We start from the raw sequence: 27,900 nt of genomic DNA, 5'->3' as shown, positions 1-27,900 counted from the left end.
CCGCCATTTGTGCCCCTCAGAATGACACCAGCGTGGTCCTGCCTCCCTCCCGCGCGGCCCCGCCTCTCACCCCGCAGAGGCCCCGCCTCTCACCCCAAGGCCCCGCCTTCCTCCTGCTCTTCCCCGCCAAGGCCTGCCTTCCTCCCACGCGGCCCGCCTCTTTCTCCGCCAAGCTCCCGCCTTTCTCCTGCGCGGCCCGCCTCTCTCTCGCCAAGACCCCGCCTTCCTCCCGCGAGGCCCCGCCTCTCACCCCGCCGAGGCCCCACCCCCTCCCTCGCGGCCTTTTCCGGAACAGAGCCCACCCCTAGCCCATGCGAAGCGGCGGCCGTCGGCACCGCCCCCTCCGCGCTCCCGCGTGCCGCATCCCGCGTCGTCTGCCGCCACCGCGCGCCTTCACTGACCCTCACCGCCGCCGCTGTCGCCGCCGCCGCGCTCGCTGGCTGGCCCAGTGCGGGCGGCGGGCTCCCGCCGGAGAAGACTGCCAGCGCCGCCGCCGCCGCCGCTTCGGCCGGGGCTCGGGCCCGGGCCCCGACCCCGTCCCGGGCCCCAGCGCCAGCCGCTTGCCCGATCGGGCGATGAAGTGTCACTATGAGGCGCTGGGGGTGCGGCGCGACGCCAGCGAGGAGGAGCTCAAGAAGGCCTATCGGAAGCTGGCCCTGAAATGGCACCCGGGTAGGTACCTGACCCGCAGCCGCCGCGGGCCCTCGGACAAGCCCGGCCCTCCCCGACTGTCACTTCCCCGGGTCGGACTCCGCAGAGGCAGCAGAGAGCGACCTGGCGGCCTAGGAGCTTCTTGCCCGGCCCGGCCGGTGCCCGGCGCTGACCCGCCCGCCTCGGTGGGCGCAGCGCTCCGTCCAGGCGCCCCCCGGCTCACACCCCATCTCCTCATACCCGTGACCTCATACCCGCGGTCCCGCATCGCCACTGTAGGGGGAAAACTGAAGTCCAGCGACCTCACCTGCTCCTGCTGCCAGGTCGCAGACACCACGAGGGAGCAGTCGGGGACTCGGAACTCGGACCTGCCCCAGGCTTGCCCTTCCCCGCGTCCCTTGAAGCGCAGCCTCTCGGTGTTTTTCCTCGTCTGCCCTCCACTTCGTCCGGGTATCCCAGATACTTCAACCTGATGTATGGCTCCTTTCCTTTCGAGAGCTAGTAAAATGTCTTTTAAATAGGGATGCACTTTTTTCGCCTTTTTTTTTTTTTTTTAATAGGCTGATTAAGCAGACCCTGTACTTCACTTTGGACATGATTCTGCCGAGGAAGAGTTTTAATCAGGCGGCTTCCCTAGTAAAGTTTGTATGTTTACTTAGAAGTATCCTTCCTTTGGATGTGTCATTGGACTATCATCCAGGCCTGTGTGACTTTTATGAATCTGATCTTCCAGGCTGGGAAACTAAGACAGTAGTTGACGCTCAGCTTTTTGAAGTTCATATGAAGAGGCTTTCATATTTGCATTAATCAGTAAACACGGTTACAGAGTATCCAATATATGCACGTCACTGCCCTCTACTAAGTAGATTTGGAAATGCTAAGACAGGGATCTTAGAGTCTTGTTAGGAAAACAACTTTCTGCTTTACACAAACGAAAAGTTAAATACAACTGCCCCCTAAAAAAAATCACAACATACATAATTGGTGGTTAGATTAATAGAACAACTCATATATGCTCCAGGAATTCAGGGAGGGAGTTACTTTGTATTGAGTCTTCCCCTTCTCAGAGGAGTTTGGACTGGATCCTAGAGGAATGCAGTTTGGAAAAGTGAGCTCAACAGTATGGAGGATAGCATGGTGGAGGACAAAAGATGTTCCAGGGGACAGTTTGGCTGAAGATGGTGTTTATTGCAGGTCTGAAAAATAAGGATTAGGAGAGGAGTGGAAGGAAAGGCCAGGGATCCAAAGGCAAAAGGGAATGGCTATGGTTGATAGAATGAGAGAGAGAGGTGTGGGTCTGTTACTTAAAGTTAGGTTTACCAACAGAGGCATGAAAAAATGTGATTATAAATATATTAGAGCAGAAGTAAATGAACTGATGTTCATCATAGCAGAAAGTCAGAAGATACAACCAAAATTAATAAATGTAAAAATAGTGTAGAAGTATATTCTTAGAGTTTGGGTTAGCGGTTAGTGTAGAAGCGTATTCTTAGAGTTTGGGTTGTTACTGTTAGACATTGAGTTAGGAATTAGAAGGAAGTTCGGAATTCCTTGACTTTCTAGGTAGGAAAGGGTAAATGAAGTAGAGAATGCTGTGACCAAAAGTGTATGTAATTTTCTGAAGAGTGATTTTAAATCAGATTGTATTTCTTGAATACAAGAGTAGTTTGAAATCAGATTTTATTTCTTGTAATCTTGAATATTAGGCCAAGGACTGTGAAATTTGCTTCGCTAAATAAGGGAGAGTTGTGGCTGGTTTTATTAAGCTGCCATGGGAGGGTACTGTGAAGGCAACTGAGTGGATTGAAGAGGGCTAGAGACAGAAGTTAGGGAGAGTCCACGGTGGACAGACAGGTAAGGGCCCAAGCCAGGCTCGGGGTCAGCGGGAGGGGGAAAGCCCAAGGGGAGGAGATGGTGGGAAGGAATAATGACCAGATTTGGTGATTAATTAGAAATCAGTGCAAGGAAGAAGCATGCAAATATGACTAAAATATCCGTTAACTCCTGCGAATCCAAACCTGTTAGGAACTAAATGCAAATGTCTTCTCTAAATATCATCATAATTTATGGCATCAGTGTGACGGTAACTGAGAATGGGCAGCAGGAAGCCCTGAAGATCCATGGTCTATGGCTGCAGAACTATTTGTAGATAATACATTGCTGTCATGTTTTCTTATGACTTCTTGGGAAGGGTAGTATTGAGCTGTAGCTTAAATAACTTTAGCGTGCTCCGCGAGGCGTGGTGACTCACGCCTGTAATCCCAGCACTTTGGGAGGCTGAGGTGGGCGGATCACCATCCTGGCCAACATGGTGAAACCCCGTCTCTACTAAAAACACAAAAATTAACTACGCACACCTGTAGTCCCAGCTACTTGGGAGGTTGAGGCAGGAGAATAGCTTGAACCCAGGAGGCAGAGCTGAGCCAAGATGGCGCCGCTGCACTCCAGCCTGGTGATGGAGCGAGACTCCATCTCAAAAAACAAAAAAGAAAAAGAACTTTAGTGTGCTCCATAGTCAATTCAAAATATTTTACTTTCTGAATGTATTAGTTGTCTATTACTATGTAACAAATTACCAGTACCTCAGGGCTTAAGACAACAAACAACAAAAACAGCAAGCGTATATTCACTATATGGACTCCCACAGTTTCTAAAGATCAGAATCTGGGGGCGGCTTGGCTAGATGATTTTGGCTTTCTCTTATTGTCTGAAAGAACCTGCTTCCAGCTCACCAACCACCAACTCATGTGGTTGTGGCAGGCCTCGGTGCCCTGCTGGCTGTTGGCCGGGACCTCCTTCACCCCATGAGCTTCTCCATAGGCAGCCTGAGTTGCTCAAGCCATGGCAGCTGGCCACTCCCAGAGTGATCAAGAGAGAGGGAAAGCCCAAGGTAGAAACTGCAGTCTTTTATAACCTCATCTCGGAAGTGAGGTACCATTACTTCTGCCATCTCCTGTTGGTCACACAGACTAACCTTGCTGACACGGAAGGGACTGCACAAGTTTGAATGCCAGGAGGCAGGGTGCTGTCTTGCAAGCTGGCTACCACCCTGAGGCAAGGACGCTTTCTGAATTCCATGGTTCAGGAAGCACAGCTAAGGAAATAATAACTAATTAGTGTATATTTTTAAAACTGTATGAGATTTCTTTTGATATACATTGATGAGAAAGAAAAAAAAACAATGTGAGCACCAAATGTAATCTAGCACAAAATAAGCCTTTCTAGAACTGATTTTATTTATTTTACTCCTTTTAAAAGTAAAATTTATACTACTCAGGATTTTCCATTTGTGGATATCCAGTTGACTTATTTTACTTTTATTTTGTTTTGTTTTGTTTTGCTTTATTTTATTGTATTGTATTGTATTCTGTTTTAGAGATGGAGTCTCGCTCTGACACCAAGGCTGGAGCACAGTGGTGCAATCTAGGCTCACTGCAACCTCTGCCTTCTGGGTTCAAGTGATTCTCCCACTTCAGCCTCCCGAGTAGCTGGGACTACAGGCATGCGCCACCACACTGGGCGAATCTTCTGTATTTTTAGTAGAAACGGGGTTTCACCATGTTGAACACCAGACTGGTCTCGAACTCCTGACCTCAAGTAATCCACCCGCCTCAGCCTCCTAAAGTGCTGGGATTACAGTAGGCATGAGCCATCACGCCGGCCCAGTTGACTGTTTAGTGATGTACCAAAGCTTAGGGAAAAGCCCGAAATTTCTACTTAGGTTGATACTTTTAACAAATCTTGATTATTGACTGTTATACGGGGTCTCTCTGCTTTACTCTAGTTGTTTGTCTTTGTTTTGTGCACTTCTCATCTGTTTATGGCATTTCTGATGAAAGAGGTCTTATTTAGATTCTGTCCTCTACATTTTTGATTAACTAAATTTCTGTGACTTTATTTTAACAGATAAAAATCTGGATAATGCCGCAGAAGCAGCTGAACAATTTAAATTAATCCAGGCAGCATATGACGTGTTGAGTGACCCTCAGGAAAGAGCATGGTGAGCATCACACTGTCCTTCCCATCCTAGTTTATGATATTGGGAGCGATTATCAATATAGGTGGCTTTTTTTTTTTTCAAATTTAGTACATTAAATGGTTTTTGGTGTGTCCTGAAACATCTGTCACCTAGTCATCACATAAAATCTAATGTTTAGGTCAGAAGGAACCTTGGAAATGATTGCTCCAATTACCTGATTTCATAGGGGGTGAAACAGAAAGTTTGGTGATATTTTATCATTTTAATTTTGATACTTTAGGTGACTTCTCATTAAATACTCTTTGGTGTATGACAGATTTACTGATGTCAGACAGGAAGAATGTTTTCTTTTTTTTTTTGAGATCGAGTTTTGCTGTGTCACCCAGGCTGGAGTGCAGTGGCGCAATCTCAGCTGACTGCAACCTCCGCATCCTAGGTTCAAGCGATTCTCCTTCTTCAGCCTCCTGAGTAGCTGGGACTACAGGTGTGTGCCATCACACACCTGTATTTTTTTTTTTTAGTGGGGATGGGGTTTCACCATGTTGACCAGGCTGGTCTCAAACTCATGACCTCAAGCAATCCACCCGCCTTGACCTCCCAAGTGCTAGGATTACAGGTGTGAGCCACTGTGCCCGGCCAATACAGTGTTTTAATACAAGAATGGTAATCCTCAAAGCTACTTTATAAGAATAAATTGAATTAAGCTTCTGCATCTGTGACAGATATTACTAATGATGGTCTGATCATTTAAAATAATTTCCAGATGAAAATTACTATGTTTGAAGTTCTCAGTTTTGAGATTCTCACTTAACCTTTTGCCACAAGGAAATAGGTTGTAAGCTTTGACATAACTGTGCAAGATCCTGCTCTTACAAAGAGCTACTGTGCAAATCATCTTTCTGTTAAACAGTGTACAGCACAGGTGGCTGTCAAGGAAAAAAGGCTGTAAAGAAAATTCTTATAAAATTGTGTTTTATAAGAAAATCAGAGATAGGATCCTGAACATTTCTCTACCCAAGGAATTTGGAGATCTGGTCTTGGAATTGCTTTTGCCTTCCTCTCAGAACTTCGAAATTCTTTCCTGACTTCCTTTTGCCTAGTCTCTTCTCAAGATCTTGGGTTGTTTTCTGATCCTTGGGATTCCTTTGTCTTTTTATTCAAAGCTCTTGCCTAGTAACTCTCTTTTTACCTGGAAGCAGTACCACGTAGTGGCTAGGAGCTGGTCTTCCCAATGTAGGAGACCTGCTTCTGAATTCTGACCTTGCTGGTTACTGGTTTTATGATCAAGGATGATAAATTATGTAATATCACTGACTTCCATTTCCTCTTATATCAAATGGAGGTAACAACTGCCTTTACAGAGTTATTATGAGAAGTAATTGTATGTGTGTGAAGCTCCTAGATTAAGTTGACATAAGTATAGGAAGAGTCTTATTCTGGTGCATCTTGGTAAATTTCCAAATCACAGATGTGTAATGATTCTGTGGGCCAGATTTCCTATGTCCTGTTTTGTGTTTCTGTCCTGTGGAAGTACAGGACTCAGAGACAGTCATGGAAATTCCTTGGCTTTTTAAATTCCCCTGTTCATGTGGGCTAGCATTGTATAATGTATCAGAAGTTGCAGGGCTAGTTAAAATTAACAGTTCTGTGAAAGATTATGAACTCTTTTCATGTTAATATTTCCTTAAAAGTTTTTGGTTACGGATTGGACATATCCACAGCCAAAAATGTACAGTAATAATATTCAAAAGGAGCAAGAAATCCTTTTGAATTCTTACTTATTCAGCCTTCACCGATGATGCTAATTTTTGTTTTTCAGGTATGATAATCATAGAGAGGCCCTACTTAAAGGTGGGCTTGATGGCGAATATCAAGATGACAGCTTAGATTTGCTACGCTATTTCACGGTTACCTGTTACTCTGGTTATGGAGATGATGAAAAGGTAAGATAAATGAACTCACCCTTAATTTCTTATCAAGTACTAAGACTCACATACTAAGAGAGTTCTTAAAACTATTCTGTAATAGAAAGTGAAGCAGTGTTCATTTTGAAAACTGAAGCTGTATTACCTTCATGTTTAAACTGTCAGTATATAAAAACCTCCAGTTGAAATCTAAATGTACTTTCAGGGACTGAACTTTGTCCCAAAATTCTTCAACATTAAAATTTTTCATTTTGTATTTTAAAATCTTATTCTGTGATTAGGCTGTGAAAGTATTAAGAATTTGTTTTTGTTACTGGTTTTTTAGGGCTTTTACACGGTGTATCGTAATGTTTTTGAAATGATTGCCAAAGAAGAACTAGAATCGGTGTTAGAGGAAGAGGTTGATGATTTCCCAACTTTTGGAGACTCCCAGAGTGACTATGATACGGTAAAAGAAAAATGCATTGTATTCTATAATTAGTATTTATCACTGTGCCATTTTTTAATTTAATTTAATTTTTTGAGATGGTCTCACTCTGTCACCCAGGCTGCAGTGCAGTGGTATAATCATATCTCACAACAGCCTCAAACTCCTGGGCTTAATCCTCCTGCCTCAGCCTGCTGAGTAGCTGGGAACACAAATGTGCGCCATGACATCTAGCTAATTTGTAAATTTTTTTGTAGAGGTGGGGTCTTGCTAAGTTTCCCAGGCCGGTCTTGAACTCCTGGCCTCCCTCCTTGACCTCCCAAAAGATTGGGATTACAGTCATGAGCCACAGCTCCCAGCTTCCCACTTCCTCGTTTTAAAACAATTGGTTCTAGTTCTCAGACCTATCCCAAGACCTCTCTTTATCTCTCTTCCTTTCTGAAGTAGCTTTTGGATCTCTTGCAACCTTCCCTCTACTTTTCCTTTTTTATTTTTTATTTTATTTACTTATTTATTTTGTTTGAGATGGCGTTTCACTCCTGTCGCTCAGGCTGGAGTGCAGTGGCGCCATCTCACTCACTGCAGCCTCAGCCTCCCAGGTTCAAGCAATTCTCCTGCCTCAGCCTCCCAAGTAGCTGGGATTACAGGCTCCCACCACCAATGCTCGGCTAATTTTTGTATTTTTAGTAGAGACGGGGTTTCGTCATGTTGGCCAGGCTGGTTTCAAACTCCTGACCTCAGGTGATCACCCACCTCAGCCTCCCAAAGTACTGGGATTACAGGTGTGAGCCACCATGCCTACTTTTCCCTTTTAATTTACTAATTATTTACTGATTATTTACTAATCACCATGGTCCCATCCAGTGATTAGTAAGGCTATTTTTATTTTCTCATTAGGTTTATTTTGAAGAGTGATTTATTCTAGAAAGCCTTAAAAGTACTGTCTTCTCCAGTGATTAATAGAAGTGTTATATATGTGAAAAAAGAAAGCTAAAAGGTGTTTTGCATCACTAATATTTATTGCTTTTTTTTAAAAAAATTTAAAAGCCCAGAAGTTAATCTGTTTTCTTTGTCACTAGGTAGTCCATCCTTTCTACGCTTATTGGCAGAGTTTCTGTACTCAAAAGAATTTTGCATGGAAGGAAGAATATGATACACGACAAGCTTCAAACCGCTGGGAAAAACGAGCCATGGAAAAAGAAAACAAAAAGGTTCGGGACAAAGCAAGGAAAGAGAAGAATGAGCTTGTCCGTCAGCTGGTAGCTTTCATTCGTAAAAGAGATAAAAGAGTGCAGGCTCATCGAAAACTTGTGGAAGAACAGAATGCAGAGAAGGCAAGGAAAGCCGAAGAGATGAGGCGGCAGCAGAAGCTAAAGCAGGCCAAGTGCGTAGCGTGCGCGGGGCCCTCTTCTCAGTATCGGTGGGGGTCAGAGGCAGCACCAGAGGTACCTGACATGTTCATGATGGATTTAGTCATCAGCCTGGCTTTGTCCTGCTTTTTGTTCTTTTTTAAATTGTGGCATTGGATAGTGTTTTTTCATCTACTGTATAAAAATTACTATTATTATTATTATTATTATTTTTGAGACAGAGTCTCGCTCTGTTGCCCAGTCTGGAGTGCAGTGGTGCGATCTCGGCTCACTGCAACCTCTGCCTCCAGGTTCAAGGGGTTCTGCTGTCTCAGCCTACCAAGTAGCTGGGATTACAGGCTTCATATGCCACCACACCCAGCTAATTTTTGTGTTTTTAATAGTGACAAGGTTTCACCCTCTTGGCCAGGCTGGTCTCCTACTCCTGGCCTCAGGTGATCTGCCCGCCTCAGCCTCCCAAAGTGCTGGAATTACAGGCATGAGCCACAGTGCCTGGCCTAAAGTTTTTATTTGAATTGCATGTTTTCCTTCAGAGACCCTTTACATTTGAGAGATCCTTTAGACTCTTGTAAAATTTAATAATTTTAATTAATAACTAACGTTAATTTTATTCTTCCTCTATGCAAGGCTGTGTTCTAAGTGCCTTCCTCACAGCAATGCTGAAGTAACTTATCCTCCTTGTTCTTTCAAGGAAACAAGGCAGACAGGCCTGAGATCACAGAGCCAGTAAATGGTAGAGGAATTGAACCTGAGAATTCTGACTCCACACTTTCCTGCTTTAGCCACCGTGTAGTACTGCCTTTTGGTCAGTGTACTCTGAGATACTCAGTTCATTTTAGTTCCTCTAAAGTTTTGTTGTTAAAAAGTTACTGTAAAAGCATTCTGTCTAGAGCATTATAGCATTCTTTTAAAAATTATTCACTTCTTAAGAATCCTAACTCATCCCACCCTCATCTTTTGAAAATTAACACTTTACCTACACGACTTAAAATCGTCTGAAGATTTTTAATAAATTGCTGAGTTACGTGTTTCAAAACCTATTATCTACTGCTGGAGCAATTAAAATCAACCATGTAACAGGTAACAGGTTTAAGTGACTTTGCCTTGGTTTTAACTAAGCACAGCTTTTAAGTTTGTAAGCATGGATAGGTTGGGAGCAAGCTCTCTAGGGGGAATGGATTTTAAACCTAAGTAGTAAGTGAAAACCATGCAGAGGCGTGCTTGTTGCTATGAGACTGTGCTGTATGTGTCCAGACTGGCGGAGCAGTACAGAGAACAGAGCTGGATGACTATGGCGAATTTGGAGAAGGAGCTCCAGGAGATGGAGGCACGGTACGAGAAGGAGTTTGGAGATGGGTCGGATGAAAACGAAATGGAAGAACATGAACTCAAAGATGGGGAGGATGGTAATGTTGTTTTTATACAGTGTGTACTTCTAGCTGCGTAACATGACAAATGGCCATGTTTACAAGTGTGACTGTTAAAGAAAACTCAGTTAAGTGGTAGGTCAAGTTTTAATAGTAACTGTTTCTAGAAAAGCTGATATTGCATGAGAATCTATGTGTTGTGTATAAATTCTTCCTCTCCCTTGTGACTTTATAGAGGGGCTCCTCTTCGTGTGCCAAAATGTTGTCTTCTTTGCCACTATCATTAGAGCACAGGTATTTGACTTCCTTAAAAGGCAAGGATTGGGCATTTTTGAGAATAGCTGTATATCTGATTTTCCCCACTGTCTCTATAAAATTGACCCAATTTTACCTTATCTACAAATGTGATTTTTCAGATTAGTAGCCCAAATGATAAAATGATAAACTTTTATTTATTCAAAATGACTAGGAAGTGTTTTATTAATGACTCAGAAGTAATACTTGTGAAAGTACTTTGAAAATTAAAAAGCACTCTATAAATGTGAGATGGCCTAATTTACATCGAGTTTTACAATTTATAGCGTCCTTTCACATACAAGATCTCACTGGATCCTCACACAATCCCCCTTACATGGAGGTTTTGCTCATGGAATTGTCTCTATTTTGCCGTGGTGGAAACTAGGACTCAGAGAAGCTATGAGATGTGCCTGAGAATGTATGACCATTTTTAGATCCAGAGTTTTTCCTTCAAATCCAGTATTGTTAACTATTTGATTAATTAAAATTTCACATATATGATATATTGAAAGTCTACAATACCGTAATGGAAAATTAGCACCGTATATTAAACATTAACACTAGATAGGGTATATTTTGATCATTTATGATTTCAATGAGATAGTCCTTCAGAATCATACTGACATCACTTATAAATAAGCAACATGTACATGGAAGAGATACCTTGAGATATTTATTGGTCCTATAATAAATCCCAAATGAGTTTACCTGTTTGTTTCTTCAAAGATAGAATATGGGTTTGTGAAAATAATTTCAGTTGAGCTTTTTAGTCACTTGGTTTTTGTGGACTATACTGATAGTAATTACTCAGTTGTAATAAAGCCAAAAACTTAAAAGTTCATAATGTGAAACTTTACATGTAATATGTTAACTTATGGCCTATCTGTCTTATAGTGATGGAATGTTATAAACTAAGTTTACTAAGTATTTAAGAGTAAGTCACCGTTGTAAATGTGTTTGGACCAAATCTTGCTCAAGAGGTAAACTAAGAAAAGACCTTTGTTGAAAAAACTGCTTCATGGTAGATCTATTAAAGTGGGATTTAATTTTTTAAACTTAGCTCACATCCAAGACTTTAAGGATGTTTTAAATCTTCTTTTAAGTAGACTTAGGAAAAGAACTTGAAAGGTAAGGTGCTTTATTTGGAAGCCTTTCCTTATAGTACGGTGCTTCTTTTAAAAAGCTAACTCAAATCCTGATAGCATTATTTTTTTTTTTGGTAAAGAAATTAAAAAATTTAATTTCTAATTTATGTGCGAGTTTAGATCCTTACCAGAGAGATGAAATTTGTTAGCATATTTTAGATTTGTGCTCTGATCAAAAAGGTTTCTTACTGTAGGCTTCCCTCTCATAGGTAAAAACAGTGATGAGGCTGAGGACGCTGAGCTCTATGATGACCTCTACTGCCCAGCATGTGACAAATCGTTCAAGACAGAAAAGGCGTAAGTTTATTTATTTAATTTTGTTTTATTATTTTGAGACAGGGTCTCACTCTGTCACCAAGGCTGGAGTGCAGTGGCACGATCATGACTCACTGCAGCCTTGACCTCTTGGACTCAGATCATCCTCCCATGTCAGCCTCCTGAGTGTCTAGGGCTACAGGCACCTGCCACCACAGCCAGCTAATTTTTTTAATAGGCTGGTACAAAAGTAACTGTGGTTTTTGCCATGACTTTCAGTAGCAAAAACTGCAATTACTTTTGCACCAACCTAAATATTTTCTGTGGAGATGGAGTTTTGCCCTGTTGTCCAGGTTGGTCTTGAACTCCTGGGCTCAAGCACTCCACCTGCCTCAGCCTTTCAAAGTGCTAGGGTTACAAGTGTGAGCCACTGCATCCAGCTAAAAGGAGTAAGTTTACTATCTTTGAACTTGTGTTTTCTTTTTTTTTTGAGACAGAGTCTCACTCTTGCCCAGGCTGGAGTGCACTGGCATGATCTCAGCTCACTGCAACCTCCACCTCCCGGATTCAAGCGATTCTCCTGCCTCAAGCTCCCAAGTAGCTGGGACTACAGATGCAGGCCATCGTGCCTGGCTAATTTTTGCATTTTTAGTAGAGACAGGGTCTCACCACGTTGGTCAGGCTGGTCTCAAACTCCTGGCCTCGGGTGATCCACTCGCCTCGGCCTCCCAAAGTGTTGGGATTACAGGCATGAGCTACAGCGCCCGGCCCTTGTGTTTTCTTTTGAGTTGAAATGTAACACTTTGAACGTTCTGAAAAGAATGTGCTTGTAGCAGTTGATAACTAGCCTCACATACTGTCTTGGGGGATTCCTTTCCAACAGGGGAGGAAGAGGTATTTGTCCCTGCCGTTAAACCTGTTGTACTGATTCTTACTCATCCCAGTATTCCTACATAAGAGCTGCTTTTAAAACACATGCAGTGTCTCCAGAAAGAAATGTTGCTTGTTTTGGCAAAGAAGACACAGTCACATGGGCAAAAAGTCTAGAACATGTCTAATCATCTCCCTCCATTGTTGATGTCAGACTCGCTTCCCACCATCACTGTCACATGCAGGCTGATGCTGCCAATATAGGGACTTGAAACTTGTCCGGCCCAGAGTATCTTTGCTAAAGTGGAAGCACTTTATCTTAGGGGGACAATGATGAAGAGAGAAGTGTTAAAAAGGATACCATTATTATAAAGGAGGGAGGAAAGAACATGGGAGAAAATGAGAGTAGAATCAGCAAGGGAAAAGAAGCAAAATGGGCTGTCAGAGAGAAAAGAGGCCAAAGGATGAGAATGGGGCTGTGAGAGTCATAAATGGTATTACCATATGACCTCAGGGAGAAATAACAGAGTAGTAAGGGAAGGGGAAGGGGCAGAAAAATTAGAAACAAGCAAGAAAAAGGTCAACAATGAAGGAGATTTGAAAAATTTTTTTTTTATTTGGAAATAATGACACACTTAAAGGTAAATTGCAAGAAGAGAATACAGTGTGTCTGATTGACCTGTTACTAACATTTTGCACCATTTGCATGTCCTCTTTCTCTCTACACATTCTCACACACACAGTTTTTTTCTGAATAATTTGAAAGTAACTTACATATATAGTGTTCTCTAAATACTTTAAATACTTCACTGTATCTTAAGAATAAGGTTATTCCCGCCGGGCGCAGTGGCTCATGCCTGTAATCCCAGCACTTTGGGAGGCTGAGGCGGGCAGATCACCAGAGGTTCAGAGTTTGAGACCAGCCTGATCCATATGGAGAAACCCCGTCTCTACTAAAACTACAAAATTAGCTGGGCATGGTGACACACGCTTGTAATCTCAGCTACTCAGGAGGCTGAGGCGGTAGAATCACTTGAACCCGGGAGGCAGAAGTTGTGGTGAGCCAAGATCATGCCATTGCACTCCAGCCTGGGCAACAAGAGCGAAACTCTGTCTCAAAATAAGAAAAAAGGGTAAGGTTATTCTCTTATGTAACCATGCTACAGTGATGAAATAAAAGTAATTATTAACATTGATATGGTATTTTTATCTAATTTATTACCTGTATTCCAATTTTGCCAATCAATTGTTTATTAATATAGAATTTTCTCCACTTCAATACAGAATGCAGTCTAAGATTGTAATCTGGAATAGTTGTCTTGTCTTTTATGCTGTTTACATTTTAGAAGTATACTGTTTCTTTAAAATACTTTTTTCATAGAATTCTTCTCATTTGGGTTTGTGCATTTCCTCATGGTTAGATTCAGGTTATGCAGCCCCAGGTGGGATGCTGCACAAGCGTGTTGTGCTCTCAGGGATTCATAGCTGGAGACATGTAAAGTCCTTCTGCCCCTCATTTGTCATGATAATTTTCATCACCCAATCAAGGTGTCATCTAATCTTACTACTATACTACTAATTTTACTATAGAGTTCGTATTTTTTCCCTTGCAACAAGCTTTCCCTTGTAACATGTTTAATCTGTGAGGAGACGCTTTAAAACTGTGCAGATATCGTGCTTCTCATAAAAGTTTTCCTTATAACTTTGACATCTGTTGATGGTTTTAGCTTGCATCAGTATTTTTTTTTTGAGGCGGAGTCTGGCTCTGTCGCCCGTACTGGAGTGCAGTGGAGCGATCTTGGCTCACTGCAAGCTCCACCTCCCGGGTTCACGCCATTCTCCTGCCTCAGCCTCCTGAGTAGCTGGGACTACAGGCACCCGCAGCACGCCTGGCTAATTTTTCGTATTTTTAGTAGAGACAGGGTTTCACCGTGTTAGCCAGCATGGTCTTGATCTCCTGACCTCGTGATCTACCCACCTCAGCCTCCCAAAGTGCTGCAACTATAGGCGTGAGCCACCATGCCCGGCCACATCAGTCTTTTTTATGATGGTTGCAAAATGATGCTTTTCCAGTGCCAGTGCCCCCTCCAGTTTTTATCTGTTAGCACTTGGCCTTTTGCTGTAAACTGGAGCCTTCCCTTTTATCCATGAAAAATGTGTCTGTTATCAGTTTGAATTTATGAATTTTTTTCAGTGTTGTATAATTCATTACCGACCTTTTCTTGCTCAAATTTTTCCAGAATTGGTTAGTGAGCATTCCTTCAAGCCAGTTTTTGTGTCCTTTTGACATGTGCCTCTATCTTTTTTGGAGGACTGACTTTCAGACACAAGATCTTCCAGTATCTATCTCCAGGGCAGCTTGGTCTCAAGGAGAATTTTAGTGGGAAAGAAAACTAGCAACTAAAACTATAATACCAAAAGCCTAAACAGATAGAGGAAGTAGATAGTTGACGAAGGTTCCTCCTTTTTAGTTGATAGAACTCTTGTAGCTTATGTTGACAACTCTGTTTTGTGGAATGCTTGTTAGCTGCCTGTGGGTGTGCTAAGTCAGACCTTGCCAGCAGGGTTTTGAACAGAGGGGTAGAGATGTGTCTAAACGTACATTACGGTGGTGAGAGTGAGGAAGGAGACCTCTCCTGAGAAGGTGAAAAGCAGCTGGTGAAAAAGCAAGAGGCAGTAAACTGCTCTTGTATTTCAAGCCCTCCCACCACCATTTCTCTAGTCCAGGGGCCTCTTCCTTTTAACATTAGAATGTGTGTTTTCTAATTTCCCAGTGATCCCTCCAAGTCTGTAGGATGGCCCGGAACGTAAAAACACTTAGCAAATACTTAGCAATTAAAAGGAAACAATGAAGGAAGCTTTAAGAATTGAAAAATCAAAATAATATGTAGAGAATTTGGCCAAACCTCCCCCTGCCAACATTCCCCCATCCCCAGAAAGGAAGAAAATGTATGCAGATAAAAGAACAGAGAAAGACAGGGAAAGCTGTGGTACTAGAAGAAAGAGCATGGCCATGAGCTTCCAGTGTGCTTACTACCGGAAGAATCCTGACACGTTCTGTTCTTTGTATAAAATCATGAACAAATTAAAAAAAGAAAAAAATTTAAAGTAAATAAATAAAATAAAATCATAAACGTTTTGCTTAGTGGGAAAAAAGCAAATTTTATCTTGGTTGCAGTTATCCAGCAACATTATCTGGACACCTGAACTAATTTTAGCGCAGCTGCTCACGCCAGATTGCTCTTTCAGCATGAAAAATCACGAGAAGTCAAAGAAGCATCGGGAAATGGTGGCCTTGCTAAAACAACAGCTGGAGGAGGAGGAAGAAAATTTTTCAAGACCTCAGATTGATGAAAGTCCATTAGATGACAATTCTGAGGAAGAAATGGAAGATGCACCAAAACAAAAGTACTTCTAAATATTAAATGTCACTAGAAATACTTATCACATTCAGAGATTGCATTTAAAGATTTTGTTTTTCGTTTTTTTTTTTTTTTTTTAGATGTAGAATTGCTCTGTCGCCCAGGCTGGAGTGCAGTGGCCCAGTCTCAGCTCAGTGCAACCTCCAACTCCCGGGTTCAAGCAATTCTCCTCCCTCAGCCTCCCAAGTAGCTGGGACTACAGGCACACACCAGTACGCCCAGCTAATTTTTGTATTTTTAGTTGAGACAGGATTTCACCATGTTGGCCAGGCTGGTCTTGAACTCCTGATCTCAGGTGATCCACCTACCTCGACCTCCCAGAGTGCTGGGGTTACAGGCGTCAGCTACCGCACCCGGCCTTAAAGTCTGTTTTATCCCAAGGAAGTTATTCAGTTATGCTAATATTGTCTCCATATTTTCTAGTTCATGGAACTTCATAGTGTTGAAGTGGATACAAACAGAATGTCAACTGTAATATTTATAGAACATATTATCGCTATATTAAAAGCAGTTTTTATACCTGGCAATTGATATGCTAATTACTATCCATTGAACTACAGCCTTTTGTTATTCTCTAAAATGACAATGTGAATACTTTATTTTCCTTTTAATGCTTTATGATATTAAATATTTTTAATCTTTACTTCTATTTTACTACTTTATCACTAGTGTTTCAACTTTTTTTTTTTTCACTTGATCTTCACAGAGTCAAGTATTTGACATTTCGATTTATATTTGCTCTTAGGCTTTCTAAAAAACAGAAGAAAAAGAAACAGAAACCAGCACAGGTATGTTAGAAAGGTTTTGTTAATATTAAATGCCAACTGTAAAGTCGCAGTGCTCTTATTTATTCAGTGTCGTCTGTATTAAGGAGAGAGACTTATACTCCATAATTTTATGTTGGTCGTAAGCTTGATTAAAAGGAATTGGAAATATTTTCCTTTTTTAGTGCTTCCCTCCCTTGCATGTATGTAATAACTAACTTAATTATGACTGCCAGTGTGTTTAACAGGTATGCATGTAGAATTCCCCTGGTATGAATTAGCTGAATTTTCAGTATTAAAAATCTGAATACATCTCACAAAAGGGCTTTTAAGTCAAGATAACAATTAAAGTCTTGAAATAGGAAAATCTGGGATTGGTCATTTTTTTATCTAAGTTTATTTCTGCCAACAACATAAACATTGCAAAAGGAACATTTGGTTAGAAACTTGTAATGATTATGAGGCTTGAAAAAATGTTTATTTTTCTGAAGTTTTAAGTAATTTCAATATTTCACAGCTGAAGTCCAAATTCATTATCTTAAGGACTATTTTTAAATAAAATGATATTATGTTGTTACACCTATAAAAATAGAGTGAATTTGTCCATTTTACCAAGGATATTTGGTTTTATGCCATTTTAGTATAATCTAGTTATATTAACTTACATTAAGTATTAAATATTTTTAATAAAACACATTAATGCTTTTTAATAAAACTTTAGATTTGGCTTATTTATCCAAATGGTTATAGCAATATATTTGATAGTCTTTTTAAAATCAGTTTCCTGTTCCAAAATTGATATATAACACATGAGTTAATCACTTAAAATTGTAATTTGGAACTTTTTGCTTCAGTTATAAAACCACATAGCAAATATGTGTTCTTTTTATAAATTGACGCCTACCATCATCCATCCAAACACCTTATAATTATTAGTTTGGAACACTTTCTCTTTCATTTGTGTATGTCAGTACCACTACAGTAAGGAAAAAATAAATGGAGAGAGATTTATGTTTAACCTGAGCCTGTATTACCTTGATTAATGGAGCATAGAGTCTATTGATTGCAACCATAAACACATATATTAGTATTTTCTTACTGGTGAAAATGCTTCAAATGAACACCCCATTGTTTCTCACAAAAGCTATATTCCTTTAATAGCATTCCTCGTTTGTCATTCCTGATTGTAGCAAGTTCAGACCTAGCTTGATGTAGCACTTTTCCTGATATTTTCTAAGATCTTTTTGAAGGGAAGGGCAGTGTGGAGACGTGTACTGATAGATTTAAGAGCAGATGGCAGCAAATAATGAGTATCTTGAAACTTGAGATTGGGAAAGTTTTCCGTATGGCCAGAAAAATTCCGTAAACAACAAGGATTGTACAGGAAAACACTCCCAAATTAAAACTGAATGTAAATAGAAACAAATGACCCTGACTGACAGGAAAGAAAATTTAATTCAGGTAACTCAAACATAGTACTCTGACTGAATACGTTCCATGGGATATAGTTGAAAGATAAAATTAACTGCCAAAAAAGTAAGTCCTGAATTTGGTATTTTTTGGGTGGTATTGGTGTGGTATTTTTGAAAGTAAATGAATAATATTTTCACCAATTTCATAGGAGGCATTGTCACTATTGAATTTTTTTTTGATATGCAGAAAATTTGAAGTATTATGTAGTTAAATTTTTCTGTTCTTTGTTGATCTATATTTAATGTTGTGTCTAAGAAAGTGATGCCAAGACCCATGTCATTTCTTTCCCCTATATTTTTTCTAAGAGATTTGTTAGTTATTTCTTATGTGTAAGTATTTTATTTAAAATATTTTTTATATGTGATTCAAGGAGAGGATCCAGCTTTATCAGTGTATATATGTAGTTTTCAACATTTTTTTTTGAAGTGATTATCTTTTCTCTATTGTGTGCTCATGGCAACTTTGTGGAAGATTATTTAATCATGTACAGAAGAGTTCATTTCTGTGCTCTATTCTGTTCTGTTATCTCTTTATCTGTCTTTGTGTCAGTACCACATTGTTTTTGTTATTGTAGATTTTAATATGTTTTGAAATCAGGAAGTATAATGCCTCCTCTTTTTCATGAGTGCTTGGCTGGTTATAGTTCATAATCAAATTAAAAAATTTTAAACAATAGGTCTGTAAAAAAATCCTGTGCTATTGGGATTTTTATAGAAATTGAATTTGTTCACAATGTAGGTTGTATTGACATCTTAAAAAAATTAAATTATTTGACCCTTGACCCCCCCAAAAAAAAGGAATTAAATGAATAAATTGTTACTAGGAACCATATTCTTTTTGTGGGAAGAGGGAAGTACAAACATAGAGAGAAAGAGAAGAAGAATACTGTGGAGTTGGATTGAAGTGGAGATGTTGGTATGAGCCCATCATTTAAAGAAAGTAAGTGTGAGAGCAGTGTACATTGTGAGGACCTAGAAGCAGTGACACCCCTAGCACTGAGCACACCTAGTGCACACGTATTGGTTTTTAAGTTTCCTTTTCCATGAAAAGGAAACAGGCTTGATCTTTGGAGAAGTAGCTGATTTCAGGGCTGAGACTGGGAAAGTGGAACATGAGCCTAGAGCATCTTATACTAGAAATTAAGGAAGTGCTCAAAAACTGATAGGGATACATTAGAAATACTCAAGATCCAGCTTGCGGGGCCTGCCAATTTGGGAAAATTTGAGTCATCAAAAGGAATAAAGGTAACAGATCTTCCTACATTGCATTTGTTAAAAATAAATTTATGTATCTATATTGACTTTTAAAAGAGTGAGAGTTGGCCAGGCGTGGTGGCTCACACCTGTAATCCCAGCACTTTGGGAGGCAAAGGCGGGTGGTTCACAAAGTCAGGAGTTCGAGATCAGCTTGGCTAACATAGTGAAACCCCATCTCTACTAAAAACACAAAAATTAGCTGGGCATGGTGCCACGCGCCTGTAATCCCAGCTGTGGAGCCTGAGGCAGGAGAATCATTGGAACCCTGGAGGCTGAGGTTGCAGTGAGCTGAGATCCTGCCACTGCACTCTAGCCTGGGCAACAGAGCAAGACTCTGTCTCAAAAAAAAAAGAGTGGGAGTTGGAGAAAGGAAATGGGAAAGCTTTATTATTACAGGAGAATATTAATTAGTACAAGTGCAAATGACAGAAGTAATAGAGGGAGAAAATCACTCTTCTACATCCACCAGTATATAAATGTTTCAGGCAAGAATCGTCAATAGATGCCAAGTATATTCAGTAAATGGTTATGGGGACAGGATATTCACATAGTCTCAGCGTCATGCTCTAGAGATTACTTATTAATTAAAAAAGGGAAAATGTACTTTATAGTTGAAAAATCTGGCAATACCACCCCAACCAAATGATCAAACTTATTAATATCACTGAAAAATGTGACAAACGCATTTTGCTTCCTGGGATTATAGTATTATGCTAGAAATGTTTAACCTGAATCTGATCATTTGGAAACAACCAAACAAAGCCAAATTATGGGACACTCTACAAAACATCAAATTGTCAACATCATGAAAGACAAAACAAAAAAGTGGGGGAACTGTTCTAAAATAAAAGACATTAAAGATACCTGACAACTAAATGCAACATGTGATCCCTGATTACACCCCCTATCCTGTATGTCCCAATGGGGGAAAAGGATTAATTGGTAAATTCGAATGTGGGTTGTGTAACAGATAATATCAGCATTAGATTCTTGAGTGTGAGTATTGTGCCAGAGAATGTTTTGATCCTTAGGATGTACCTGGCAAAGATTCATATCTGCCTGCAAGCTCACTTTCAGATGGCTTGGGGGAAAAAGTGTGTGTTGGGAGAGAGAAGAGGTGGAGAGAGTGAGCACAAATGTGCCAAAATGTTGCTTGAAAACAGACAGGTACACTTAGGATAGGTTTGCCCAGTGTCTGTCTTCTATAATGCCTGTTTGTTGTTGCCATTGTTTGTGACTGTAGAAAAATAGTTGCCCATTGCTTATCATTTGGAAATATGGAAAAATATCATCCTCAATTTTACCTGTAGAGATTACTTAATAAAGAATTAAATTGTGATTACAATTTTCTCTCTTCTACTTTTGCTAATATGTTGTATTTTTTCACATAATTGAATATCTTTGGAAACATGATACTTAAGCACTTCAGAATTTTTCTTCATATATTCAGCCTTTCACTTTTTGAACATTTGGATTGTTTTCAGATTTCCGCTAATTTACTATCTCTGTAATGAGCATCCATGTTCTTAACTTACCTGCTTCCCCTTTTTATTTCCCGAAAGTATATAACTATTTGGCAACATAACATAAAAAACTAGTAGTAGTAGATTTATTTTGTAATGGCACATACATTTTATTACCTAGAATTATGATGACAATTTCAATGTAAATGGAACTGGAGAAGGAGTAAAGCTTGATCCAGAAGATACTAATTTAAATCAAGACAGTACCAAAGAATTGGAAGATAGTCCCCAGGAAAATGTCAGTGTCACAGAGATCATTAAACCATGTGATGATCCAAAAAGTGAAACTAAAAGGTAAGTCAAAGTTGCTTATTATTTGTAAATTACTGAATATTGATAGTAAGGATATAGCTTTTCATATATCAAATAAAATCTTCTTTCCCATGACTGACCAAGTAATTTAGATGTATCTATACGTATTTGCATATAGATACACACACATATGTATACAGATGAAGAGCATTGAGAAGAGGATGCCAGAGGAATGTGCCCACACACATCTCAGCAGCATGGCCCAAATCAGAAAGATGTCACTTTGATCCAGTTCTTGTTTCCCTTATCCTGCTGTGGTGCTGATTTTGTCGTGGATCATTAACCCTTGACACTCACATGAGAACAAGACTCCTGCTGCGTCCCTGGAGTGTTACTAACCAAATCTCCATGCTCATGACAGCAGCTTGTGTTGGGCCTCACCATGTTGTGAGGATGCATGGCAGCAGCTGGGGCCTTTCCTGCTTAGAGGAGCCCTGGACTGTTGGTGCTGCACAAGGCCATGGTGTGGCCTAGGAGGAGGTCTCACTCAAGGGAGGTAGCCCGTCCTGTCCTCTCCTTCCTCCTCTTGTCTGACTTTCTTTTCCCCATCCTCCTCGGTTCCTCTAGAACACAGAATCATTTCTTATTTCTTGAGGAAAGATCTGATAGTGAGGAGCTTCAGGTTTCTGTCATTACAGAACCCTGAAAAGAATTAAAGTGACAGAGCAAAGTGGGAGCATGAGGTAAAAATGCTAACACTGGAGCAACAGTGATGGGGTGGGGGAGTGTGTGTACTTTGGCGTTTAAGGCACTTAGGGGTTTAAGGAAGGAGGAAACATATGTGACTGAGGCCTACAATATGGCTCTGGCTGTAGAAGAAAGTATATAAAGAACTACACAGACTGGTCATGTTGAAGCTTTGAAGAACTTTGGAGAGTAGAAGCCTAGAAGGGGAAATTCGTATTTATTTTACTCTGACATCAGGTGTTTGTTCCCTTTCTGCTAATGGGGAAACTGAATTTCAGGTTAATTATCCAAAGACAAAAGCTGTTGAGTAGAAAGGCTGACACTTCATTCCATCTGCCTGATGACTTGAAGGCACCCAGATCATCTGGCTCCACGGGGCCTGTATGTCCTGTGGGATGGGTGCAAGGGTGGGCCAAGAGGTGGGGCTGTGGGCCTCTGAACCCCTTCTTCATCTAAAACTAAAAGTTTTCACTTCTTTTCCATGTTACTTCTTTTTTTTTTTTTTCGGAGATGGAGTCTTGCTCTGTCACCCAGGCTGGAGTACAGTGGCACAATCTTGACTCACTGCCATCTCCGCCTCCTGGGTTCAAGCAATTCTCCTGCCTCAGCCTCCCGCGTAGCTGGGACTATAGTCATGCACTGCCACGCCTGGCTTTTTTTTTTTGTATTTTAGTAGAGACAGGGTTTCACCATGTTACCCAGGCTGGTCTCAAACTCCTGACCTTGTGATCTGCCTGCTTCGGCCTACCAAAGTGCTGGGATTACAGGTGTGAGCCACCATGCCCAGCCTCCATGTTATTTCTACATGAGAATTGGTCTGGGGAGGAAGAAGGGTTCTCAGACTTGGGCAACCACTGATATAGTTCAGCTCTCTCATTTCACTGAGGTGAGAAAAGGATTCAGAGAATTCAAGTGACTTCTTCACAGCTGCAGCATGGCAGGGCTAAGATAGATACATTACACCCACCACCCTCCCCACACTACTCCTGTCCCCTGGATCCAGGGCCTTTATGCTGGACTCCTCTGCTGCTTCTCTGGAGTGGTGTGGACACTGGCCACCTACTGAGACATGTTTTTTTAAAAAATTGTGTGTGTGTGTGTGTGTGTGTGTGTGTGTGTGTGTGTGTGTGTAGTATTTTTAAAAAAATAAAGGTCTTAGATATCAGTTTCAGAGATGTAACTGTCTTTCATAATATAAGTGATGTTTGCCAGGAATATTATCCTAAATTTGTTAGACATATTTGTGTCATATCTGTGATGATAGTTTGAAAATTAGTATGTATAGGCTGGGCGCGGTGGCTCAAGCCTGTAATCCCAGCACTTTGGGAGGCCAAGAAGGGCGGATCACTAGGTCAGGAGATCGAGACCATCCTGGCTAACACGGTGAAACCCCGTCTCTACTAAAAAATACAAAAAAAAAAATAGCCGGGCGAGGTGGCGGGTGCCTGTAGTCCCAGCTACTCGGGAGGCTGAGGCAGGAGAATTGCTTGAACCCAGGAAGCGGAGATTGCAGTGAGTCGAGATTGTGCCTCTGTACTCCAGCCTGGGCGACAGAGCCAGACCCTGTCTCAAAAAAAAAAAAAAAGAAAAAGATAAAAAAGAAAATTAGTATGTATTATTTGTTGCCTTTTATGCCATTGTATCCTTTTCTTGATGTTTTCAAAGCTAGCTGAATCCTACACAATATGTTACACTCCTAATCTGCATCTTTTAAATGCATAGGCCATTTAACTTAACACAGACCATTGGCCTCTGCCTGAAGAATAGTATGCCTATAAACCGGAAGCATTATCATAACTTACTCATTATAACCCATCATGTCTGTTCTGTACAGTATAGTTGGACCCAGATTTTTACCCTATGAATTTGGTTAGCACAAATGAGGGAAGGTATGAAATGCCTAAGGACAATTGAAATTCATGTAGGAGATGAGTAGAGGAATGTTCAGCAGTTCAGGCAGAATAAGAGGAACCCAGCGACATCATTTCTGATCTAAATGATACGGTGGGGAAAAACCATCAGATCAACAGAAAGGACATAATTTTTAAATAACAGTAAATTCCTTACATTGAGCAAATTTAATTTTATGAAAAATGTATTACAGAGTTTTTGTTTCACTCATTTCTCTGTGCAACTATTGAAATGTTTGTTAGACTGGATCACGTTCAAGAAGTTAATATTAGGCCTGGCACGGTGGCTCACGCCTATAATCCCAGCACTTTGGGAAGCCGAGGCGGTGGATCACGAGGTCAGGAGTTTGAGACCATCCTGGCCAATATGGTAAAACCCTGTCTCTACTAAAAAATACAAAAATTAGCTGAATGTGGTGGCACGTGCCTGTAGTCCCAGCTACTCAGGATACTGAGGCAGGAAAATTGCTTGAACCCGGGAGGCAGAGGTTGCAGTGAGCCAAAATCACGCCACTGAGCAACAGAGCCTGGGCAACAGAGTGAGACTCCATCTCAAAAAAACAAGAAAAAGAAGTTAATGTTTTTGGGGAACCACACTTCATGTCAGATCATTTATGATTACTCTTGGTTGGTTATGAAGATGGTTTGCTTCTTTAAATGGAGTATTGAGTGCTTCGTGCTTTTTTTTTTTTCTGAAACAGAGTCTTGCTCTGTCACCCAGGCTAGAATGCAGTGGTACAATCTTGGCTCACTGCAGTCTCTGCCTCCTGGGTTCAAGTGATTCTCCTGCTCCTCCTTCCAAGGAACTGGGATTACAGGTGCCTGCCACCATGCCCAGCTAATTTTTTGTATTTTTAGTAGAGACGGAGGTTTCACCATGTTGGCCAAGCCGGTCTCAAGCTCCTGACCTCAAGTGATCTCCCCGCCTTGGCCTCCCAAAGTGCTGGGATTACAGGTGTGAGCCACTGCGCGTGGCAGTGCTTTGCTTTTTATGAAAACACTAGAACCTTGTTTTAACTTTGTTTCAACTATTTTAAGTAAATTCTTTAATTTTTATGCCAAATTTGATATTCAATTTGATTTCTGAATTTGCTTTTTAAAGCTGTTCCTTTGAATGTAAAGATTATTTAAATTGCCTTTAAAATTAATGAATTAACCTTTAAAGTGCATTTCACTTTTTTGAGTGTTCTTTAGAGCACTCAAATAATGATGATTAAAAGGAGTATTTTTTTTTTTATTATGCTGAATTATTTATTTTCCAGTGTTCCTAAACCCAAAGGAAAGAAAACCAAAGATATGAAAAAACCTGTCAAAGTACCTGCTGAACCACAGGCAATGGTAGGTCAAAATCATATTCGTATCTCTTTAGCATATCTTGCTGTTTAAGCAATATAATGATCTAAAGATGGAAATGTGTATTTGGTGAGCCATTCCCCAAAGAACCTGCAAAGACGTGGATCCATCAACAGTTTTGTTTGATAAAGGTAGAATTTGTATATATAATGTATCTTTTTTTTTCATTAAAATAAAAAGAAGCACATTGGAAATGCTCGACTGTACCAGAACAGTTACTGTTGCTTTCTATTACTTTTCAATCTAAAGCCTTGGTGGTAAGAATTACATGTGTCAAGTTCTGGAGATTAATTGTGAAGCATAAACTCTTCCTCCGTTCTAGTCCATGGGGTACCTGCTATTGAAAGTCTCAGGACCCTTAAAGTTAATTGTGTTGATTAGTGGGATTTAACCTCCAAGAACATCTGCCTTTGTTGGACCTGTTTATTAGCTGTCCACTCTGTTAAAACATCTTTATTTTACAATTGTTTGATGCTTAATCTTGACATTAAAACCTAAAACACTACTTTTAAGTGATGATGCTTACTTTTATTTATGATTTTTTGCCCTTCTCAGAGTGATGTTCTTATCAGCTGTACAACCTGCCATAGTGAATTTCCATCCCGGAATAAACTTTTTGACCATCTAAAGGCCACAGGTCATGCAAGAGCACCTTCATCATCATCTTTAAACAGTGCAACAAGTAGTCGAAGCAAGAAAGAGAAACGTAAAAACAGATAGAGATTCTGCCTGTGCTTTTGTTTGACTGTCTCTAGATCTTGAAACCAAAAAACTGAACTGAAATCATCTAAAGAGTTAAAATTTCAATGATCTGCAATTAATTACATTGTGGAAGATTATTTTTTATCTTGTAAAAACATTTTTTTGGTTTAATATATATTTTTAAAACATTTCACTAGTGATTGAATTCTACTTTTGCCATCTGAATTGACTTGAATGTCTTAAAACAGGTAAATACTGTAAAGTGTGTATTCTTGATGTTTGTTGGCTCATGTGGACAGAAATGTACAGGGAGAATTACATTATTTTAACACAGAAGTGCTCCTTTCTGCTTTATTTTGTGAATTTCACATTACTTTTACTTAATGCTTTTTTATTTTGTTAATCCTTCATAATATATGAAAAACTTGGATCTTTTAAAAAGCATCACAGATCATTTTTCCACATGACACTGGATCCGATTTTAAAAATTATTTTTAAATAACTGATTATGGATTATAGTGTTTTTTTCTCAAGAGCAATGATAGGTAGAAACTAATTGAACATTTGTAGTTGTGTTTCAAGAATAGTATCTCTTCAAGATTTTACTTGATTTAATTTGATATTTTACTGGTTTACCAGTAAGGTATATTGTTCAGTTTTTTGCTCTGATTTGAATTGTGGAGGTGGAAGCAAATTAGTTTACATGGCATGTCCTCCCTAGGCACAGTGACAGCTGTAAAGTATGACGGAACAAGGTAGCAGATGGTACAGAATTTATACTATTTAACAAGAGATGTGTTATTCTTCATTGGGTTTTTTCTTCCCTATTTTCAGACGTTTTTGTTCTTTTTTTCCCATGACTCAATGGAGAAAAACTTTGTTAATGAAAGATTTTGTGATAGAGCTGAGGCTTATACCATCTGTTCTATAGCAATGATGAATATTAACACAAAAGAAATATGAAGAAGTGTTATAACTGAGTATTAGAACAGTCGTGTACATTGATCAGTATTGAGTCCATTTTTAGGATGGATTAGTCAGTTCTTTTAATTGGTCTTGAAAGTAATTCTAAACTCACTGGCTTGAAATGTATACTTTCTGTACAATGAAGTTATTGCTTTCTGCATATCCTTGAATCTTCAGATTAACAAAATGAACAAATTTTCAATATAGATCAGCTCTAAAACACTAAAATCCTTAATGGCAAAGTCTTTTCTGATAGCTTCATGGATAGTATTGAAGATCAGGTTTCTTCTGTGTTATTGACTTAAAAATAAGCATTTGAAACTTAAATTTTTTTCTTTTCCATTTAGAGATATATTTTTTTCTTTACCTTCATACGTTTCCATTTCTTGCTAATTTCTATCACTAATTCCTCATAATTGTCCCTGCTCCCCTTGTTGATCTCTTCAGGGGGAATACTAGCCAGTTTCGTATCTTCTGATCTCTTATCCTGAGACTTCTGAATGTGCTCTACTTTCTTCTTATCTGAACTAGATGAATTGGCCGTAATTATGAATAGGAATATAAATGAACCAGAGGACATACTAGTCACATGTTATTATACAGTAAAAAATACGAAGTCATCTTGAAAGGCAGTTAATGTACTGCAAATGTCCCTTATGACTTCTTTGCTTTCTCTTGTACCGAACATGCAGGTATTTAATTTGTTTCATGAGGGTTGAGTGGAGTTACTTGTCACTTTTATGCAGATTGACAAAAATCAACCGTAGTTTTCAAGGGATCTTCGTGAGTTGTGACTGGAAGCTGACCTAAGTCTTGTGTCTCATCCTTTGTGATGTTGAGAAATCATCTAATTTCTCAGAACTTTTTCTTATCTCTAACACAGTTCTTACCATAATAATATTGTCTCCATTTATCATACAGGATGATTATGAAGGTAAAATGAAATAGTATATATGAAAATGCTTTTTAAACACAAAAGCTTTATACAAAATATTGTTAAATTTAATTAAGGTAAATCTTTTTTAGTTTATATATTTGCAGACTAAAGTATACATGTTGGATTAAATGGGCAATTAAGTTTTATAGGAATTTGCTTCCTAAGTCTACTTCTGAAGAGGAAAACAGAAACATACCATATATTATGCTAAGGGTAAAATATTTTTGGTAAATTGCAGACTTTTAATTTCACTTGTCTGAGGTAAAAAAATATTCTGAAATCCATGGGCATGCTTCTTACACTGATCTC

General features: G+C 39.8%; 1 protein-coding gene across 2 annotated transcripts; it reads left to right on the top strand.

Moving 5' to 3' along the window:
- Positions 1-301: 301 nt before the first annotated feature.
- DNAJC21 (DnaJ heat shock protein family (Hsp40) member C21) lies at positions 302-26,024 on the top strand. Of its 2 annotated transcripts, XM_007961336.2 has the most exons (12): positions 304-672; positions 4,558-4,651; positions 6,450-6,573; positions 6,881-7,003; positions 8,062-8,366; positions 9,607-9,758; positions 11,371-11,458; positions 15,536-15,694; positions 16,454-16,496; positions 20,846-21,018; positions 24,896-24,971; positions 25,542-26,024. In XM_007961336.2, the coding sequence occupies exons 1-12, from the start codon at positions 312-314 to the stop codon at positions 25,704-25,706; spliced, it is 1,863 nt and encodes a 620-aa protein (XP_007959527.1). In that variant the 5' UTR covers positions 304-311; the 3' UTR covers positions 25,707-26,024. The 2 variants fall into 2 exon arrangements, with proteins under 2 accessions (XP_007959530.1, XP_007959527.1); XM_007961339.3 differs by lacking the exon at positions 15,536-15,694 and having other exon boundaries at positions 302-672.
- Positions 26,025-27,900: the final 1,876 nt, after the last annotated feature.

Source organism: Chlorocebus sabaeus, chromosome 4 (assembly GCF_047675955.1).
Source record: "Chlorocebus sabaeus isolate Y175 chromosome 4, mChlSab1.0.hap1, whole genome shotgun sequence".
NCBI lineage: Eukaryota > Metazoa > Chordata > Mammalia > Primates > Cercopithecidae > Chlorocebus > Chlorocebus sabaeus.
The sequence above is the reverse complement of the archived record's forward strand: the minus strand, read 5'-3'. Positions and strand labels throughout refer to the sequence as shown.

What these genes read in the sequence shown, in the direction of transcription:
- DNAJC21 (XM_007961336.2), top strand. Translation starts at nt 312, where the DNA reads ATGCGAAGCGGCGGCCGTCGGCACCGCCCCCTCCGCGCTCCCGCGTGC. An exon ending in TCGTTCAAGACAGAAAAGGC is followed by an intron (nt 11,459 to 15,535) that starts GTAAGTTTATTT and finishes TTGCTCTTTCAG; the next exon opens with CATGAAAAATCACGAGAAGT. An exon ending in GAAGATGCACCAAAACAAAA is followed by an intron (nt 15,695 to 16,453) that starts GTACTTCTAAAT and finishes ATTTGCTCTTAG; the next exon opens with GCTTTCTAAAAAACAGAAGA.